At 36.0% G+C, this 21,576-nt stretch overlaps 1 protein-coding gene across 1 annotated transcript; it reads left to right on the top strand.

Annotated features, from left to right (window-relative positions):
- Nucleotides 1-1,259: 1,259 nt before the first annotated feature.
- slc12a1 (solute carrier family 12 member 1) lies at nucleotides 1,260-20,956 on the top strand. The gene is made up of 26 exons (XM_067390684.1): nucleotides 1,260-1,581; nucleotides 3,257-3,403; nucleotides 3,477-3,552; nucleotides 6,723-6,818; nucleotides 6,893-7,032; nucleotides 7,112-7,222; nucleotides 7,299-7,410; nucleotides 7,494-7,621; nucleotides 7,709-7,793; nucleotides 7,878-8,029; nucleotides 8,146-8,253; nucleotides 10,238-10,361; nucleotides 10,436-10,537; nucleotides 10,703-10,858; nucleotides 10,954-11,053; nucleotides 11,134-11,245; nucleotides 11,334-11,474; nucleotides 11,554-11,660; nucleotides 11,743-11,825; nucleotides 15,870-15,998; nucleotides 16,687-16,815; nucleotides 16,890-17,001; nucleotides 18,614-18,700; nucleotides 18,798-18,933; nucleotides 20,030-20,097; nucleotides 20,182-20,956. The coding sequence occupies exons 1-26, from the start codon at nucleotides 1,339-1,341 to the stop codon at nucleotides 20,315-20,317; spliced, it is 3,120 nt and encodes a 1,039-aa protein (XP_067246785.1). The 5' UTR covers nucleotides 1,260-1,338; the 3' UTR covers nucleotides 20,318-20,956.
- The last annotated feature ends 620 nt before the right edge of the window (nucleotides 20,957-21,576 follow it).

Genomic DNA, 21,576 nt, shown 5'->3' with positions numbered 1-21,576 from the left:
AATGGGTCGTGAATGCGAAAAGAAGTGAGTTTGTGCAAATATCTGCCAATTTGGTCAGAAAAATCAACTTCATTCAAAGGGAAAACAAGACAATTTTTCTGACTCCATTGGCAGATATTTGTTCTTGTTTTAAGCACAAACTCACTTGATTTTAATGCATTTTTCATTAATATGTTCAGTAATTTTGTTTCTCCAGTAAATGTATCTCGATTTAAGAAAGTTTAGATATTTGTACTGGAAAACAAGATGGAAACACTGAGGAAGAACATCATTTTTTGCAGTGCACATGCCGCTGAGCGAGACGTCACATCACTTTTAGCCTGAACGAGATGGTCTGTAACCATAGTGACCGCTGTCTGTGTCCATAGCATTGTCCATTGGTTGTGTCTGTATTATGTCGATGGCTGTTTATAATCATACTGCTTCCAGACAGTTGGCTTTTAACAGAGAATCCTTTGGCTGTGTGCACACACACACACACACTCTCACATTTACACTCACACACACTCACACTGATAACATGATGTCTTCTCCCGGAGGCGCTCTGAGGAATATGTGAAGGACAGAAAAAGCAAACCACTCAATTGATGGAGTCAAACCTGCTTCACATCACACGAACGGCCCAAAATCACATCCAATGCATCTAGAACGTGGCTCTGCTCAAGGTCAGAGGTCAAACGACCACGCCCACATCACCTTCAGCCAATCAGAAGTCACTCGGTGACCTTTCCTATCAATCCCACTGGAGCGAAACCTTCCCAAGGTCAACCAGACAGCTGTCTTTTTCAAGGGGGAGTCAACATTACACAACTTATGAGTTATAGGTAATAAGGAAGTATTTTTGTAATGTGTCAGAACTGCCCAGAGCAAGTTCCCATAATTGCTGGCTTTACATTAACCTCATCAACAGAGAAACACTTCACATGACCAGCCATCACACCTCCAATGCCACAAGTCATAAAGAGAAACGGGTGAAACTGTTTTACAAGAATGCAAGAATGCAAAGTCAATTTGCTGTTACAATCGACTGAAGACATGCAAATAAAAGCATCCGCACATCTTTCTTAACACGCCGCATCTGAACGTTCTGCTCGACACAGAATAAAACCATCATAAAACCAGGCAAAGCATCTCTAATATCCATGATTTTATCAGCTGTTAATATTTAAGCTCTTCGCCTTTGATGGAGCGAGAACATTTTCACCCCCATCACAACAGGATGGACCAATGAGCTTCCACCTGAGAACTCCAGCAGCTATATAACGTGTCGCGTAAACACACAAACCAAACGCATCTGGAGACTCCATCTATTTCACTGTTTGACTCAATTCACTCCTGATGGAGAATCCAGGGTTTGAGAGATCCAAAGATGACCCTCCGCAGTACGAGGAGACGTCTTTCTCCAGCAACGGCTTCAGGAACGGGGAACGGCGAGCCGTGCGGTCGTCTGTGGTCAGTGCTTTTGGACACGACACTCTGGACCGGGTGCCGAACGCCGACTTCTATCGTAACGCGGCGAGCATCAGCGGACACAGAGCCATCAGACCTTCCCTGCAAGAGCTGCACGATGTTTTCCAGAAGGTGAGACATGCATGAACACAAAACATGGAAGATTCTCTCTAAGAATAAAGGTTCTTAATTGGTGTAGATGTTCCATGAAGAACCTTTAATATCCACTGAACCTTTCCATCGCATTAAAGGTTCTTTATAGTGGGAAAAAGGGTTGTTCAGAAAGAAATCCCAATCATCCCAAACACAAACTGATGATTTGATCCAGAACAAAACCAAGATTGGATTTTGTGATCTAATCTGATTTCAGAATCATTTCTGAACAACAACTCATTTTCAAGATTTGATCCAATCCGATAGCCGAAATCAGATTACTTTTGAACAGCTGACCCCGAGTTATTAAAATGTTCTTCAAACTAAGAAGAAAAGTGGTTCTTTTAAAAAATGATCACTGAAAGGTTCTTTGGGGAATCAAAAATGGTTCTTCTATGGCATCATCACTGTGAAAACAACATTTTTATGCACTTTTTCCCAACAAAGTATTAATTTCAGATGTTCCCATTCAGTTAATTTTGAATGTTTTAAAAACGTTATTTCGAGGTTATGTGAACGTTATGGAAACATTCCATTTTATCGCTCTGTAAACATTATGTTCTGAAACATTTAGAGGAACATCCAACTAAAACGTTTCAGAAAAAGATGTATAAATAATGTTTTTGAGAACATTATAAAAGACCAGATAACTTTGAACAAACGTTCTATTAACGTTACTGGAAGAACGTTTCTTGAGAGAACTTAGCTGACTTGTGAAAATGGGTTATATTAGCAATGTATATAATATTTCCAAACACAAAGCAAATAAGCCTCTAAAATTAAAAACAAAACAAAAAACTTTTATTCAATAAACCAGTAATTGCTCACGGATGAGGTGATCCGTCCTTCCCATGAGCCACAGCAGAAGTGATATTTTATTAACATAAATCCAACAGATGATTCATGACTCAGACAATCACAGTTTGTTGAGCTGATTTCAAGTGGGTGTCGTAACGGTGGCCCGGCGGTGACCCGACGCAGACGAAGATCAATAACCAACCTAATGAGAAAGCCAGAGAGAAAAGCACTTGGTTTATGAGTAACGATCTTCTGCGGCTAATGCATTGATCTGCTGGCCATAAACGAGGTAATTAATGCAAACAAGGGCTAAAAAGTTTGCGCTGATCCAGAAAGCACGCAGTCATGATGTCAGAGAAACTTATTTGCAGAATGTTTCCAATTCATTTGCTCGAAATTTCTAATGCGAGGAAGAAACGAGGAAAACGAAAACAGCAAAGTCACTCCTTAAATGTTCTTAAGCATTTGTCTTCTGAGTCTTCTACAAAACACAGAACCACACAACTACAGAAGTATTATGCTATACATTTGGTTAGTTGACATGCAACACTGCAAAATATGATGTTCTTCCTCAGTGTTTCTGTCTTGTTTTCCAGCACAAATATCTAAACATTCTTAAATCAAGATACATTTACTGGAGAATGACTGAAGATATTAAGTTTTGTTTACTGAAAACTTGCTCAAAATGAAGTGAGTTTTTGCTTTAAATAAGACCAAATATCTGCTAATGGAGTCAACTTAACTCAAAGTCAAAAATACTGAGTAAGAAAATAATAGTTTGCAGTATAAAAGTGAACATGTAAAATGCACAAAGCGTGCACCAAGTGCTCCATTTTAACTTCCCGTTTATCATCAGAATGGAGGCCTTAATATCCCTAATATGGTTGAGGACAGTGAAAGAGCAGATGACTCGACGCTGGGCGATGTGGAGTCGGTCATCCCGCTGGAGGAGAAGAAGGACACAGGAGGTGTGGTGAAGTTTGGTTGGATCAAAGGAGTTCTGGTGAGTTCTTCGACACAGAAAACACTCATAACGTTTAAAACGGCGCTCTGATGCCGTGCGGTTGTGTTCACAGGTGAGATGCATGCTGAATATCTGGGGTGTCATGCTGTTCATACGGCTGTCATGGGTGTTTGGACAAGCAGGAATAGGTGAGATGTTCTTCCCCGTGACCTTCAGAAACCTTTTCTGAGCACACACAGCAGGTGCTCATTTATATTCAGCACAGAAAACTGTGAGCCACACACACCCTTAAAAATAAGAGCGATGCAAGGTTTCCTTTCAGTCAGCAATTCTTGAATCATATTTTCAAAGTGTGAAGAACATCCCAGCTAACAGGGAATGTCTTGTTTCCAGTCCAAATATATCTAAAAATTCTTAAAACCAGATGCTTTTACTAGATAAGGGGGTAAGAAAAGTAAATAGAAACAAGATTATTTCCCTTTCTCAGGGAACTATGGTTTCATATGTAATCTGAGACGTTCCCTTTCGAGGGAACTCACGCTGCATCTGATAGGATCGCTTTGGGAAGCGATCCTATCAGATGTTGTGTCTTGTTCCCTTTCTCAGGGAACTATGGTTACATACGTAACCTGAGACAATTTCTTACCCCACTGGCAGATAATTTTGCTTGTTTTAAGCAAAAACTCACTTAATTATGATTTTTTTCCCCCCAGAAAATGAGAAAAAATATCTAGTAAAAGCATCTGGATTTAAGAATTTTTAGATATTGAGAAAAATACTATAAAAATACTAAATAAGAAAAGCATTGAACGTTCTGGCAAGGTTATGAACAAACGTTCTTGCAGTAACATTAATAGTTCATTCAGTTATTTGGTCTATAATAACATTCTCAAAACATTAGGACAAAAACGTTATTTATATATCTTTCATTTCTGAAACATTTTACATTGACATTCGTCTAATGATGTTTAAATGTTGCAGTTTCAGAACATTCAAAGAAAGTAAAAGTAAGGTTTGCAAAATTAAATGTTCCCTTAACATTCGCATATAACATTTTTAAAACTTTTTAAACGTTTTGAACCTTCAGAGAACATAAAGAAATAACATTTTTATATCTTAATGGGAACGTTAGGAAAATGTTCCTGTTATCTTTGTTTTAGTTTTTCCACTATAAACTAATTTTTGAGTAATGGAACTCTTAAAGGTAGGAACCATCAATGCCAATAAAGATTTATAATATTTATTTTTAAGAATGAGGAATATTTATACTCAGAGATACTTTCAGACCTCAGGAGATTTCATACGGTTCTCAGTTAGGATTGAAGTATTAATGTTTCTAAAAACTCCTTGTGGAGAAATAGAAACAGACACAAATGAGTCAATCGTTGAAACACAATGAGTAAATGAAACTGAAACAATGTACAGAGCAGCTCAGAAACACCAACATTTTGAGTTTTTCCACAAGCTACTAACATTGATGTCAAAAAAATGTAGTTTGGTCTTGGAAGGATTTGATGAGAAATGCTGGAGCTTGTATTGTCACGTCTCAGCACAGTTGTTGAATTCTCTTCTCAAACTCAGGAGAAACATCTTAGAAGGTGTAAGGGCGTTTTCACACCTCGTTTGGAGCATTTCTTCTCTTCAGAACCGGATGCTTTTTCTCTCTTAGATCCGTTCGTTTAGGCATATATGAACATGGCAATCCACACCAAAACAATCATTCCAAGATCACTTGAACGAAACGGTCTCGGCCCGCTTGAAAACAAACTCTGAAGCGGTTCGGTTGAGGTGAGAAAGCAAGTTTGCGTGTGTCTCGACAGATACAGATAAAGCCACAATAAGCTCACGGACTAAACTTGTCAATCCATCTCAATGGCCGACACAGAGGAAACTCTGAATAAAAGCTTTGATATGCTGCCTTGTGAAAGCGAACCGAATCAAAGAGTCTCTGTTAAGTCCCTGTTTCGGAACAAAGCAAACAATCTACAGGTCTAAAAATGGCCTTAGTTTCGCTACACAGCAAGATCTGTGCAGAGTACATTTGGTCCCTCTCTATATAGTGTTAAAATAACACTGAAGCAGAGTTAAAGTTAATGAGATAATTAAGAAATTAATGAAGTGATGATTGAGCATTAGTGATGAACACCTGCTGTTAACAAGCAGAATCACTGAAGAAAAGAGAAACACAAAAACTACAACTGACTTTTACTCTGTTTCAGTGTTATTTTAACACTATTTAGACTATATGTACTCTAAGTAGAGTTGATTTAACTCTGGGGATTTTTCTGTGTATGGTACGTGTGGAACACGCTGAAGGTCACCGCTGATGTTTATGGTGCGGAACTAATAGCGCATCAGAAGTTTCTGTGACGGTTCTGAGAAGTTCAGTTCCAGTCAGACGCCTCCAGCTGCAGGCCAAACACATTACAGTCCATCACAAACTCACTGCCGTTACCTATTTTATGAGGTGTGAGTGACTGCAGGCCATGAGCGCTTTTATTCCTCAATGATCCCATTATAGCGCTGAACAAACACACTTGCTGTGTTAATGTGCTGAGAGTTTATATATGGTTCAGGTTTGACTATTCTAGTGAAAACGTCCTCAATAATATAGTGAAACGGAGACTAGCGAGTTTAAAATGGCGTATTAATCAGCCAAATCATGTTTCTTTTTAAATCTAATGTTTTGCACAGGTTTCTGTGAGGGTCTGGACATTGAAAATCTGATAGAAGAGCTGATATAGTCAAACATGTGTGTGTGTTTATATCCTGTAAAAAGTGAAAATGTGAGTTATAATCCAGCCAAATGTTCTGTCATCATTTACTCACCATCATGTCTTTCCAAACCCGTATGACTTTCTTATTTCTGTGGAACATAAAAGAAACAGATGTTTGAAATGTGTCATCTGATGTATTCAGGATGTCCTTCTTCAGTATTTTTGTCTTGTTTTCCAGCACAAATATCTAAACTTTCTTAAATCAAGATACATTTGCTGGAGAAGCAAAATTACATGAGAAAAGTCTTGTTTTGCATCAAAATGAAGCGAGTTTATATGCTTAAAACAAGAATAAAGATCTGCCAGTGGGGTCAGAAAAATAATAGTTTTCCCTTTCAATTGAGTTGATTTTTCTGACTCCATTGGCAGATATTTGTTCTTGTTTTGAGCATAAATTCACTTAATTATGATGCATTTTGCTTCTCCAGTAAATGCATCTTGATTTAAGAATGTTTCGATATTTGTATTGGAAAACAAGACCAAAATACTGAGGATGGAGATAAATTTTTGCAGTGCAGTCATATTAAGTCACCACATGAAGATTATTTCATGTTATCTGACAAAATGTGTGTGTGTTTCAGGTTTGGGAATAGTGGTCGTGTTGTTGAGCATAGTGGTGACCAGCGTCACGTGTCTGTCCATGTCGGCTATATGTACCAACGGTGTGGTACGAGGAGGTAAAACACACTTTAAATGAGCAACAACAGAATCCAGTCTTCATCTTGAGCTCATGAATGTGTTTGTGCTCTAGGCGGAGCGTATTACCTCATTTCCCGCAGTCTGGGTCCTGAGTTCGGCGGCTCCATCGGTCTGATCTTTGCGTTCGCCAACGCCGTGGCCGTGGCCATGTATGTCGTTGGGTTTGCTGAAACTGTGGTGGAGATACTCAAGGTAAAAATCCATCCAAAATGCATAAACCAGCATGGAAATCCAGCCGGTCTATCTCAACACGTCTATCTTCTCTTTCCAGGAAAATGACGCTCTTATAGTGGATCCAATGAATGACATCAGGATCATCGGCTGTATAACGCTGGTTCTGCTGATGGGCATCACTGTGGCTGGTATGGAGTGGGAGGCAAAGGTAAGACCAGATGCATGCTGGGATTGAGTTTTTGCTTGTCCTGACAGCAGCTGAAGAACCTTCTCTCTCTCTATAGGCTCAAGTCGGTCTGTTGGTGATCCTGCTGGTGGCCATCGGCAATGTATTTGTGGGAACAGTGATTCCCTCCACCAAAGACAAGCGTTCCAAAGGCTTCTTTAACTATCAAGGTGAGACATGCATGAAATTTTAGGAATAGTCATGTTTTCCCATCTGAGGCCCAAAGTATCAGTCTCATCTCTTTCTGAAACAGAATCCATTGCAAAGGAAAACTTTCTACCAGAATTCCGGGATGGAGAAACGTTCTTCTCTGTTTTTGCCATCTTTTTCCCGGCAGCCACTGGGATCCTTGCTGGAGCCAACATCTCTGGCGATCTGAGGGTAAGAGCGAGTGACTGGTACATGTATGATCTTAAATCAGATGCTGTTCAACATTTTCACACACTGTCGCCTCTGATCTTTTTCCAGGATCCTCAGGCAGCCCTTCCCAAAGGAACGCTGCTGGCCATCTTCATCACAGGGATAACGTACCTGGGCATCGCACTGGTTGTTTGTGAGTCCTGAACGCACACTTGTAATTACTCTCTCCAGTCTCAGTCTGGACGTCTAACAGAGCCATTGCACTGATTCTTGGCAGCCGTCACGGTGGTTCGAGATGCGACGGGGAACCGCAACGACACTATTCCAGTGGGTTCCAGTTGCAACTTCTCTTCGGCCTGCAATCTGGGCTACGACTTCTCAATCTGCCAGACCACCAAATGCAACTACGGCCTCATGAACAACTTCCAGGTGTGATCTGAAGGAATGAATCAGAAATACAATTGCTGAAACTCATGAAAATGATTGATTTTTGGACCTGTACATGTTGTTAACAGTGAGACTCACCGGTGTGTGTGTTTGTGTAGGTAATGACTCTAGTGTCTGGGTTTGGACCTCTCATCACCGCAGGAACGTTTTCGGCCACACTCTCCTCAGCTCTTGCGTCTCTAGTGAGCGCGCCCAAAGTCTTTCAGGTCAGAGATCACACACCTATTATGCTTTTTGGGATATTACCTTTCATGTAGTGTGTATTATAGCTGTTTGTGAAAGTTTCAAAGATCAAAGTTCAGAGTTTTTGTCTCCCAAAAGAAAGAGTTGATTCTGAACAGAAACGAGTCATCAGTCTCTGCTGAACCTACATAGGTTTATAACTAATTTGCATAATGCCATCCTGTGATCTTCATTGGCTGAATAGCGTCTCTTTGCCCCGCCCTCAAACACTGTAGTTGTATCTGAGACTGGAAGAGACTTTGGTTTGTGGTGTTCATGTTGTTCTTGTTTGAGAAGCCATTGCACATGGATATATGAGAAGACTAGTGGCTTCAAGTTCATGCAAACTTTAAACCCAATATATGCCTGATCAGTTATAGACGTTTATAGGATGACCTTATAATACTACATAAAACACAGTAAACAGTAAAAGACTGGATGACCTTGTAAAGAAGCTCTTAAAAATCTTGCATCAACATTAATCATTATGTTTTGACACAGCAATTACAAGTAAAGTTTTTGTTATCTTTGCGGGAATGTGATATAAAGGTTGTACACTTATCTTTAGCAACACTGTGAAAGTAAATAGCGCATAGCACACACATACCAGATATCTTACAATATGCATCACATGACTAAACATGCATCATCTTTTCAAATACCTCAGTTTTCACAGTCCAAACTACAATGCAAAAAATGTTAAAATTTAACGACTTTGGAGAGCGTCGCAGGACAAAAACGCCATCTCAGTGTGGACAGAAGGCCAAAATGTACATTTTCAAATGTATCTGAATTATTGTAGATGAAGCCTTAAAGGGTGGTTGATTAAGATTTGACTTTTTTAACTTTAGTTAGTGTGTAATGTTGCTGTTTTAACAACATCTGCAAAGTTACGACACTCAAAGTTCAATGCAAAGAGAGATATTTTCTTTTACAGAAATCGCTTTTCAAGGACTACAACGAGATTCTTCCTGGGTTTGTGACATCACTAACCCTAAAATTTACATAAACCCCGCCCCCGAGAACACTCAACAAAGGGGGCGTGTCCATGTTGAGCTGCTTTAGAGAAGAGGAAGAGATTTTGTAGTAGAGTGTTGTTGACATGCCGTCATTTTACGCCGGACTGCTTCACAAACGAGGGTCAATTCAACACAAAAGATGAACATGACGGCACATGCTAGTGGATGAGTTGAATCAACTCCACAGCAACTACATCAATTTATCCACTAACCATTCAGAAACGTCTAAAAGTTGTAACTTCTTCCTGAGTCTCTCCATCAGTGTCGACTCCGGTTTGAACAATGTAAGGCTGAACACTTTCCTCATTTTGGCTGCGTGAGATTCTCCAGCTTTGTTGTTGTTGAGCTGTTAAAGCTCCGCCCTCTTCCGGAGCAGCAGCTCATTTGCATTTAAAGGGACACACACAAAAACGGCGTGTTTTTGCTCACACCCAAATAGGGGCAAATTTGACAAGCTATAATAAATGATCTGTGGGGGATTTTGAGCTGAAACTTCACACACACATTCTGGAGACACCAGAGACTGATATTACATCTTGTGAAAGGGGCATTATAGGTGTCCTTTAAGAACTGTTTACACCAAGAAGGATAACTATAACCATAACGATATTTGCGTTCACACCAGCAGACAATTTCGTTCTGTTTATTATAAGCACGCGCTGCAGTTTGGTCGTCTTTAAATACCCAAGCTCTCAAAGCAGGATAGATTCTGACTGACTGTCAATGTTTGTACCCTTCATCAGCTGGAAAAAATCATTCTGAAGTTAATTCCAATGATAGCATTTCTCTGCGTCGTTATTGCTGTGGTGTGGAATCTGCTATTCTTTCACATTTACAGCGATATCTTTATCGTAGTAGTTATCGTCCTTGGTGTGAATGAGCTTTTCTTCTTGCCTATTCTGGATTTTAATAGTAAATCTGTCTTTGCGTACCTTCATTTGACTCACAGGCTCTCTGCAAAGACAACATCTACAAAGCCCTCAAGTTCTTCGCCAAAGGTCACGGGAAAAACAACGAGCCAATCAGAGGATACCTCCTGACCTTCATCATCGCTGTAGCATTCATCCTCATTGGTGAATATATAACAGTGATTAAATGATTTAATATGACAGAAATGATCATGTAACAGTGTCTGTTTCTGTCTCAGCTGAGCTCAACACCATCGCTCCCGTCATATCCAACTTCTTCCTGGCCTCATATGCCCTCATCAACTTTTCCTGCTTCCACGCGTCATACGCCAAATCCCCAGGTCCTGTCCAGTCTTATACACACACACTCGCTCTGTTCCACAGCCCAGAGTGCAAAAAATGATGTTCTTCCTCAGTATTTTTGTCTTGTTTTCCCGTTTTTGGTTGCTGCATGAGTTCATGAGGTTTTGGAACAGAGCTACACTAAATTAAACATGCATGTGCAGGTTGGAGACCGGCGTACAAGTACTATAACATGTGGCTGTCTCTGTTCGGGGCCGTTCTCTGCTGTGCCGTGATGTTTGTGATTAACTGGTGGGCGGCACTGGTCACCTACGGCATCGAGTTCTTCCTCTATATTTACGTTACTGTGAAGAAGCCAGGTAAACATGAGTCGCTCCTGCAAGAGCCATGTGATATAAAAACATAAACGCAAAAAAAAAGCGCACAGACACCTGATGTCTCCTGCTTCTCTCAGATGTGAACTGGGGCTCGTCCACTCAAGCCGTGACCTTCATAAACGCAGTGAACAACGCTCTGATGTTATCTACTGTGGACGAACACATCAAGAACTTCAGGTGCGCGCAGGTCAAATCAGATAAACAAATGTTAAATGCAGATATGTTTCTCAGAGTTTCACTTTTCATTCCTGCTGTAGACCCAAGTGTCTCGTGATGACAGGATCGCCCAGAACCAGACCGGCGCTGCTGGACGTGGCGCATTCACTCACTAAGAATTATGGCCTGTGTCTGACCTGCGAGGTGTTTTTGGTGAGCAGATGTTCTCATCAGGGTTCTGTTTTTATGGCCATCTTAATGATGTCATGTCTTTATTAAACTAAACCAGTGTGTGTTTTAGGGTTCCCGTGACAAGAATCTGCAAGACATGAGTGCTGCCATTCAGCAGAACCAGATATGGCTGAATAAGCAGAAGCGTAAAGCTTTCTACACGCCTGTCGCCAGTGAGAACCTGCGAGATGGAGCAGAAGCACTACTGCAGGTCAGTCTGACCACAAACACAGATGTGCCTGAGGATGGATGGATGGATGAAACAAATGTGTGTGTGTTTGTGTGTGTAGGCATCAGGACTTGGCAGAATGAAGCCGAACACAGTGATGCTGGGATTCAAGCGTAACTGGAGAACCGCCAAATTACAGGAAGTTCAAAACTATGTTGGAGTTCTACAGTGAGTCCTTCAAACTGTCTCTTTGAATCACCTTCCTGTCCGTCTGTCTCGCTCTCACTCGAGGGTTTTGTTCTCCCCGCAGCGATGCCTTGGATTTCGAGCACGGGACCGTGATAATGAGAATCAATCAGGGGATGGACATCTCTCACATCCTCAAAGCAGAAGGTACAACAAACTCTCAGAATAACAAGACGTTCATTGAACTATACAACATTACTGTGTGTGTTCATGCGTTAAAGATGTGATGCATGTGTCTTACCTCAGATTGCATCAATATATTTGTGTTTCCATCCAAAGTTGTGAATTTAACTTATGCACAGAATTGGAATATGGGATAAAACATTTGCGAATAAAGCAGCGTTTCCATCCCATGTGTTCAAGAGAATCGTCAATTCTTGGGAAGTTGGCGCAAAATATCAGTAATAAAATGTAAGTTTCTTCAATCAGGCTCTTTTCTCCTCCATCATAAATGAGTTGGTCTCAGAGCATCAGACGAAACACAATAAACGCTGTCATGTGATCTTGCTTTCGGATGCGGGTTTTTTGGAACACAATTGTGTGAGACGCTTCTGGAGGGAATTGACCCTTCACCGGGAGTTTGATTGACAAGTGATCTAACCAATCACCGAATCCGCCATTTTGTCCGACAAAGCAGTCAGGAGTTAGAAGATTAACCTCGGTGGACTTGAACTTGAAAAATGGCGTATAGTGACATCTTTCAGTGTTTTAAACAACATTCCTTCTGATGTTCATTCATGTTTATTTGATGCTATAAATGAACTATAGGAAGAGATGATCGGTTCACGAGCCGCTTGAGCTGAGGCGCTACAGCGATCTGTCACGACACATTAAAGAGACACAAAGCACTTTTATTGTTCAAATTTCTTAAAAAAATTACACAGTTTGAAAGCTGGGACTTTGTTTAATATCATAAGTAAATTTCAATATTTTGTCATATTCATAACTTAGAATGTCAATTTCAATATTTTGTCATATTTAAAACTTAGTAAGTCATAATTTCAACTTTTTGTGTCATAATTATGACTTAGTAAGTCATAATTTCAACTTTTTGTCCTTTATAACTTAGTATGTCAATTTCAATATTTTGTCATATTTATAACTTAGTAAGTCATAATTTCAACTTTTTGTGTCATAATTATGACTTAGTAAGTCATAATTTCAACTTTTTGTCGTTTATAACTTAGTATGTCAATTTCAATATGTTGTCATATTTATAACTTAGTAAGTAATAATTTCAACTTTTTGTGTCATAATTATGACTTAGTAAGTCATAATTTCAACTTTTTGTCGTTTATAACTTAGTATGTCAATTTCAATATGTTGTCATATTTATAACTTAGTAAGTAATAATTTCAACTTTTTGTCATTTATAACTTAGCATTGTCAATTTCAATATTTTGTCATTTTATAACTTAGAATGTCACTTTCAATATTTTGTCATATTTATAGCTTAGTAAGTCATAATTTCAACTTTTTGTCGTTTATAACTTAGTAAGTAATAATTTCAACTTTTTGTCATTTATAACTTAGCATGTCAATTTCAATATTTTGTCATATTTATAACTTAGAATATCAATTTCAATATTTTGTCATATTTATAACTTAGTAAGTCATAATTTCATCTTTTTGTCGTTTATAACTTAGCATGTCAATTTCAATATGTTGTCATATTTATAACTTAGTAAGTAATAATTTCAACTTTTTGTCATTTATAACTTAGCATTGTCAATTTCAATATTTTGTCATATTTATAACTTAGAATGTCAATTTCAATATTTTGTGATATTTATAGCTTAGTAAGTCATAATTTCAACTTTTTGTCGTTTATAACTTAGTAAGTAATAATTTCAACTTTTTGTCATTTATAACTTAGCATGTCAATTTCAATATTTTGTCATATTTATAACTTAGCATGTCAATTCAAATATTTTGTCATATTTATAACTTAGCATGTCAATTTTAATATTTTGTCATATTTATAACAGCATGTCAATTTCAATATTTTGTCATATTTATAACTTAGTAAGTCATAATTTCAACTTTTTGTCGTTTATAACTTAGTATGTCAATTTCAATATTTTGTCATATTTATAACTTAGTAAGTCATAATTTCAACTTTTTGTGTCATAATTATGACTTAGTAAGTCATAATTTCATCTTTTTGTCGTTTATAACTTAGCATGTCAATTTCAATATGTTGTCATATTTATAACTTAGTAAGTCATAATTTCAACTTTTTGTCATTTATAACTTAGCATGTCAATTTCAATATTTTGTCATATTTATAACTTAGAATGTCAATTTCAATATTTTGTCATATTTATAGCTTAGTAAGTCATAATTTCAACTTTTTGTCGTTTATAACTTAGTAAGTCATAATTTCAACTTTTTGTCATTTATAACTTAGCATGTCAATTTCAATATTTAGTCATATTTATAACTTAGAATGTCAATTTCATTATTTTGTCATATTTATAGCTTAGTAAGTCATATTTTCAACTTTTTGTCGTTTATAACTTAGCATGTCAATTCAAATATTTTGTCATATTTATAACTTAGAATGTCAATTTTAATATTTTGTCATATTTATAACAGCATGTCAATTTCAATATTTTTTCATATTTATAACTTAGTAAGTCATAATTTCAACTTTTTGTCGTTTATAACTTAGTATGTCAATTTCAATATTTTGTCATATTTATAGCTTAGTAAGTCATAATTTCAACTTTTTGTCGTTTATAACTTAGTAAGTCATAATTTCAACTTTTTGTCATTTATAACTTAGCATGTCAATTTCAATATTTTGTCATATTTATAACTTAGAATGTCAATTTCATTATTTTGTCATATTTATAGCTTAGTAAGTCATAATTTCAACTTTTTGTCGTTTATAACTTAGCATGTCAATTCAAATATTTTGTCATATTTATAACTTAGCATGTCAATTTTAATATTTTGTCATATTTATAACAGCATGTCAATTTCAATATTTTGTCATATTTATAGCTTAGTAAGTCATAATTTCAACTTTTTGTCGTTTATAACTTAGTATGTCAATTTCAATATTTTGTCATATTTATAACTTAAGTCATAATTTCAACTTTTTGTGTCATAATTATGACTTAGTAAGTCATAATTTCAACTTTTTGTAGTTTATAACTTAGCATGTCAATTTCAATATTTTGTCATATTTATAGCTTAGTAAGTCATAATTTCAACTTTTTGTCGTTTATAACTTAGTAAGTCATAATTTCAACTTTTTGTCATTTATAACTTAGCATGTCAATTTCAATATTTTGTCATATTTATAACTTAGTAAGTCATAATTTCAACTTTTTGTGTCATAATTATGACTTAGTAAGTCATAATTTCAACTTTTTGTGTCATAATTATGACTTAGTAAGTCATAATTTCAACTTTTTGTCATTTATAACTTAGCATGTCAATTTCATTATTTTGTCATATTTATAGCTTAGTAAGTCATAATTTCAACTTTTTGTCGTTTATAACTTAGCATGTCAATTCAAATATTTTGTCATATTTATAACTTAGCATGTCAATTTTAATATTTTGTCATATTTATAACAGCATGTCAATTTCAATATTTTGTCATATTTATAGCTTAGTAAGTCATAATTTCAACTTTTTGTCGTTTATAACTTAGTATGTCAATTTCAATATTTTGTCATATTTATAACTTAGTAAGTCATAATTTCAACTTTTTGTGTCATAATTATGACTTAGTAAGTCATAATTTCAACTTTTTGTAGTTTATAACTTAGCATGTCAATTTCAATATTTTGTCATATTTATAACTTAGTAAGTCATAATTTCAACTTTTTGTAGTTTATAACTTAGCATGTCAATTTCAATATTTTGTCATATTTATAACTTAGTAAGTCGTAATTTCAACTTTTTGTGTCATAATTATGACTTAGTAAGTCATAATTTCAACTTTTTGTCGTTTATAACTTAGTATGTCAATTTCAATATTTTGTAATATTTATAATTTAGTAAGTCATAATTTCAACTTTTTGTCATTTATAACTTAGCATGTCATAATTTCAATATTTTGTGTTGAAATGGTGTTTCCATCCAGCGTTTTTTTATGCGACATCCCAAAATTTGCATAAAAGTAGGTGAAATGAAACATCTACTGATGAATATGTGTTGTTGTGTAATTGTCAGAGGAAATGGAGCGTATGATCATGGAGCAGCAGGCGCTGGAGATGGAGGAGAACGACTTTCAGCCACACGGAGGAAAAGGGTTCTTCAACAGGTCCAAGAAAACCTCCAAAAAAGAGCTGACCAGCAGCGGTACGACACTCCTTCTTCTCAGGTCTTCTCTTTCAGTCCATCAAATGAATGAGGCGCATCCATCTCTCAGCTCCAGCACTCTAATAAAACCTGATTAAATGTGCCTCTGTAAATAATCTAATAGTCTGGTCTCTGGCCTGAACTCTCAGTCCGTCTCGCCTGCGCTCCGTTTCTCAACTTGCACACGTCCGGGAATGTTTTTAATAGGACAGAGTGTCTTAATGGGCTCAAACGCTGCAGACTCAGGTCTTTCTGTATATACCATTATCTTTATCTTCATTGACTCTTCCGAAACAGATTCAATCATTCGGTCACATGTCATTTGGCAGGTGCTTGTATTCCAAACGACTCATTAAACACTAATTTGTCCGTCTTCTGTGCTGATGTCTGAAAGTCTACTGCGGTCTAATAAACCACAAAAAAGTATTTGAACAATTGAGTCAAAATTAAAGATACATAAATGCATTGCATTAAATAAGAAAACAATATATGCAACAATATCAATTTATGAAACAATAAATATATTATTTATAATGAAGGCAAAAGCACATGAACATTTTGATGATGTTTGCATCATTGATTTTCCTGTCTATTACTGTGAAGCTGCTTTGAAACACTTTAGAAATAAATCTGACCTGATTTGATCTTAAGCCCTGAGAGCTTTTTCCTCTCCTTTCTCTCTCTTCAGTTTCTCTGGATGTTCCTCACACATCAGATCTGGCGAAGATGAATCAGCGTCTGATGGAGGCCAGCAGCCAGTTTAAGAAGAAACAGGGCAAAGGGACGATTGATGTTTGGTGGCTGTTTGATGACGGAGGTGAGCAGAAATCCTGGCATGTTCTTCTGTTCAGTGAGGTTTAAAGTGTGACGGTTCGTGTCGTTCATGTGCAGGTCTCACGCTGCTCCTGCCTCACATTCTGACTACACGGAAGAAATGGAAAGACTGCAAACTCAGAATCTTCATCGCCGGGCAGAGTGAACGCATCGAACAGGACAAAGACGAGTATGTCAGCTAGTGTTTGACCGATATATTGGTCGATATTTGGCATTTTTTAATTATTGCATTGGCTGATAAGTTTTCCGTTAAGTTAATGTGTCAACTTTTATTTTGACATTGTGTAGAACTTTTATTTTGAAAGCAATGAGAACGCCATCTTTATCTTCATTAGTTCACTGTCTAAAGTCCAAGTTTTTTTAATATTCTCATTTTCAAATTAGTTATTTCCAATTTAGTAAATATTAGTGGTTGACCGATATATCGTCAAGGCTGATATTTGACATTTTTATACATCGGCACTGGCCGATAAGTTTTTCTGTTTGGCCAATGTGTCAACTTCTATTTTGACATTGTGTGGGACTTTTGTTTTGAAATCGCTGAAAACACCATCCAAACTCCCATTCTTTATTTTCATTAGTTTACTGTCTGAAGTGGAAGTTTATATATATATATATATATAATTACAAATATATATATATATTTATTTATTTATTTATTTATTTATTTATTTTTCATTTTCAAATAAATTTTTTCTAATTTAGTAAATATTAGTGGTTGACCGATATATCACCAAGGCAGGTATTTGATATTTTTTATATATTGCATTGGCCGATAAGTTTTTCTGTTTGGCTAATGTGTCATATATTATATATTCATATTTGATATTTGTAATTTTGTAAATTTTAGTGGTTGACTGATATATCGCCAAGACCGAAATTTGACATTTGTATATAAATTTGCATTTGCTGATAAGTTTTTTGTTTGGCCAATGTGTCGACTTTTATTTTGACATTGTGCAGGACTTTTACTTTGGCAGCATTGAAAATGCCATCAGAACTCCCATTCTTCATTAGTTCATTGTATGAAGTCCGAGGTTTTTTTATATTTTAATTTTCAAATTTAAGTATTTCTAATTTAGTAAATTTTAGTGGTCAACCGATATATATAGCCATGGCTGATATATTGGCCAAAATTTGACATTTTTACATATCGGACTCGGCCAACAAGTTTCTCTCTTTGGCCGATGTGTCATTTTTTAAAGTTCTTTTATTGTGAAAAATACAATAATAGGATTACAGAATCAAGAAGTTGCCATCTAAAGTCTGTTTATTTTACAAAATTACAAAAGTTTTCAAATTTTTTTTCATATAATTCATTTTCAAATGATTTATTTCTAATTTAGTAAATATTATGTAAAACACATATACATTTAATTTCAGCAATTATGCATTTATCTTTAAATTAGTGTGAGATAATCGGCTTTATATCGGCCCTAAGATATTGGCATCGGCCATCAAAAAAATCAATATCGGTCGACCACTAGTAAAGAATATAGAAACAGCAAATAAATGATTAAAAATATTAATTAATAAAAAAATATTAAAAAATAAATTTCATTTCAACAATTATGCATGCAATTTTACTATCTTTAAATGGAAAAGAGTGATATATCGGCTTTATATCGGCCATCTTGCTCTCTAAGACATTGGAATCAGCCAATGTCGGTTACCACATGCAAGGGTCACATGACACTGAAGCTACAGAACTACAGTGGAGCTGGTTCTAATACCACAATACTGAGAGATGGCACTAGTAACCCGTGTGTTTTCACTGTCAGAATGCAGCTGCTTATGAAGAAGTTCAGGATCAAATGCGACGACGTCAAAGTAATCACAGACATCAACGTCAGGCCCAGCGCCGAGAGGTATGAATGAAAAACACACGCAATAAATCCTCATTTCATTCACTGACTGACATCCATGTGCTCCGAATGCATTTACTCACTGCTGACTGTGTGTTAGCTGGAAACTCTTCCAGGACATGATCGAGCCGTTCCGTCTGCACGAGGGTTCGAAGGAGACGACACAGGCCGAAGCTCTGAGGAAGGAGCATCCCTGGAAGATCACAGACGCCGAGCTTGACGCCTTTGAGGAGAAGGTAGAATCCCATACGGCTGCCCTGAATAACACACAAGAGTTGCATTAGTGCTTGTGTACTTCTGATGGGTTTTCAATATCTGAATCTGTGCAAATATATATATATATATATATATATATATATATATATATATATATATATATATATATATATATATTAGGGCTGGGTAAAAAATATTGATTCCTCGATTTTAATCAATTCTCATTTTTACGAACCGATATTGATTCTTAAATCCCAAGAAATCGATTAGTCTAGTCTGTTTTCAGTTGATGAATGAGCAGAATATGTAGCTCCTCCCATCCAATTAATCGCAATAATCTTTGTTACTTTTGATATGAAGCAAAGTCTCAGATTTCAAACGACGTCCATCTTATTATGAGATTCAAAAAATAAATACCGTTTTGGCGCTGTTTAATGTGGCGTGACGGATCGCTTTAGCGCCTCAGTTAAAGAGAAGCATGTGATCATCCTCTCCTCCGCTTTAATACCAGTTACAGCGAAATAAACATGAACATCTGAAGGTATGTTAAAATATACAGTACAACTTACTGAAATCCGTATCATGTCTCGTGTAATCGCTCAATCAGTGCTTCAACCTCGATAAAACAGCTTCAATGTCACGTGACGTCACATTTACCTCAGAAAAACATATTCAGTGACCATAAACTCATTAGTCAGCTAGAAAAGTGAACTCTAGAAAGATAAATATAGCTATGCACCGTCACATATTCATTATAATTTTTAATGTTCTTCAATATTTAATGCATGTTTGAATAAATCAGTTATGACAGCCGCGATTTAAATGTTTATATTTAAAAAAAAAAAACGAATTGGAGTAGAAATATGATTAGGTAATTCTAAACTTTATTTATAATAAAAACATCACTGAGTGTTTGTGTGTGTGTGTTTGTATATAAATAAGTTAATTTAACCTACAATATTATTATAGTGGTGACAGCTGACTCTCATGTGTAGTTTACAGCATTAGCTGAGAGATTGTTTCCTCTAGAAAATTTGCCATGTGCTGAAACTGAAATACTACATCCAAAATAATCGATATCGAATTGAATAATCGTCTGTGTTTTTCCATCTACAGACAATCCGGCAGGTGCGTCTGAATGAGCTTCTTCAGGAGGGCTCGAGAGCAGCTAAACTCGTAGTAGTGTAAGTCACATCCTCATCAGCATCATGTGTGTGTGTGTCAGTATGCTGATCATGTGACTAACACAGTGTGTGTTTGTGTTACAGGAGCATGCCCATCGCCCGTAAAGGCTCCGTCTCCGATCATCTGTACATGGCCTGGCTGGAAGCGCTCACAAAGAATCTTCCGCCGACCCTCCTGATCCGTGGAAACCACCAGAGTGTGCTGACCTACTACTCATGAACAAACACTATGAATAAAACCTTCTCTAAATGCACACACAAACACAGGACGTGTTTTACACAATACTACCAAAGTACTCATACTATTTCTGCAGTATGCATATTGTATGTGTATGAATTTTTGACTTATTATTTGATCAGCCATTTTTATATAAAAAAGTAATATTAAAAATGCAAAATAAAAGCCATGCACTGAATTTACTATGCAACATAATGCGATATAAATAGCACACTACTGATTGGAACGCCATTGTTGCATCTTGCATCTGAACTGCTCTATACTGCCCTCAACTGGTCATGTGTAGCCATAACAACAATATAACAGTATAAAAGCACTTTAGTGTCCAATTATTCAGAATGATCAATGAAAGTATCATGTTTTTGTAAATATTTTCACTAATTATGATATTATATTGCCAATCCTATTTATATTTCTATGGTTCTGGGAAAGATTGTGTGAAATTATTTCATGTTATATTAAAATTTAATTACATAAATATATGTTTTCTCACAGTAAATAAATAAAAAAAAATTGGAAAATGCATTTGAATGCCTCAAAAGTAAAAAATAAAAGTGGTAAAGTGGTAAATATTTCAGTTACTGTACTGTTTGAATGTGATGTGTGATATGCCTGATTAAATCATTTATTATGATTTCATAGTCATAATTGTGAGATGAAAAGTCGAAATTAAGACAATAAATCAAAATTATGATAGTCTAAATTATGACATAAAAAGTCGTAATTATTACATAAAAGTCGAAATTATGACCAATTCATAAGTTCGACTTTTTGATCTCATTATGAGTTTCGAGAAATTTCGACTTATAATTATTACATAATAAATCGACATTATGACGTAAAAAGTCATAATTATGACATCAAAGTCAAAATTATGACCAATTCATACATTCGATTTTTTAATCTCATTAACTATGACTTTGTATTTTGAGAAATTTCGATTTATAATTATGACATAATCGAAATTATGACAGTCGAAATTATGACGTCAAAAAAGTAATAAATATGACATAAAAAGTCGAAATTATGACATAAAAAATCGAATTATGACAAACTCATAAATTCAGCTTTTTAATCTCATTAAATGACTTTGTATGTCGAGAAATTTCGATGTATAATTGGCATGATAAATCAACACTATGACAGTCGAAATTATGATGTGAAAAAAATAATAAATATGACATAAAAAATCGAGATTATGACCAATTCATAAATTCATTTTTTTAATCTCATTATTTTGA

The sequence above is a fragment of the Chanodichthys erythropterus genome, chromosome 7 (assembly GCF_024489055.1).
Source record: "Chanodichthys erythropterus isolate Z2021 chromosome 7, ASM2448905v1, whole genome shotgun sequence".
NCBI lineage: Eukaryota > Metazoa > Chordata > Actinopteri > Cypriniformes > Xenocyprididae > Chanodichthys > Chanodichthys erythropterus.
This window is presented reverse-complemented; position numbering and strand designations above follow the sequence as displayed.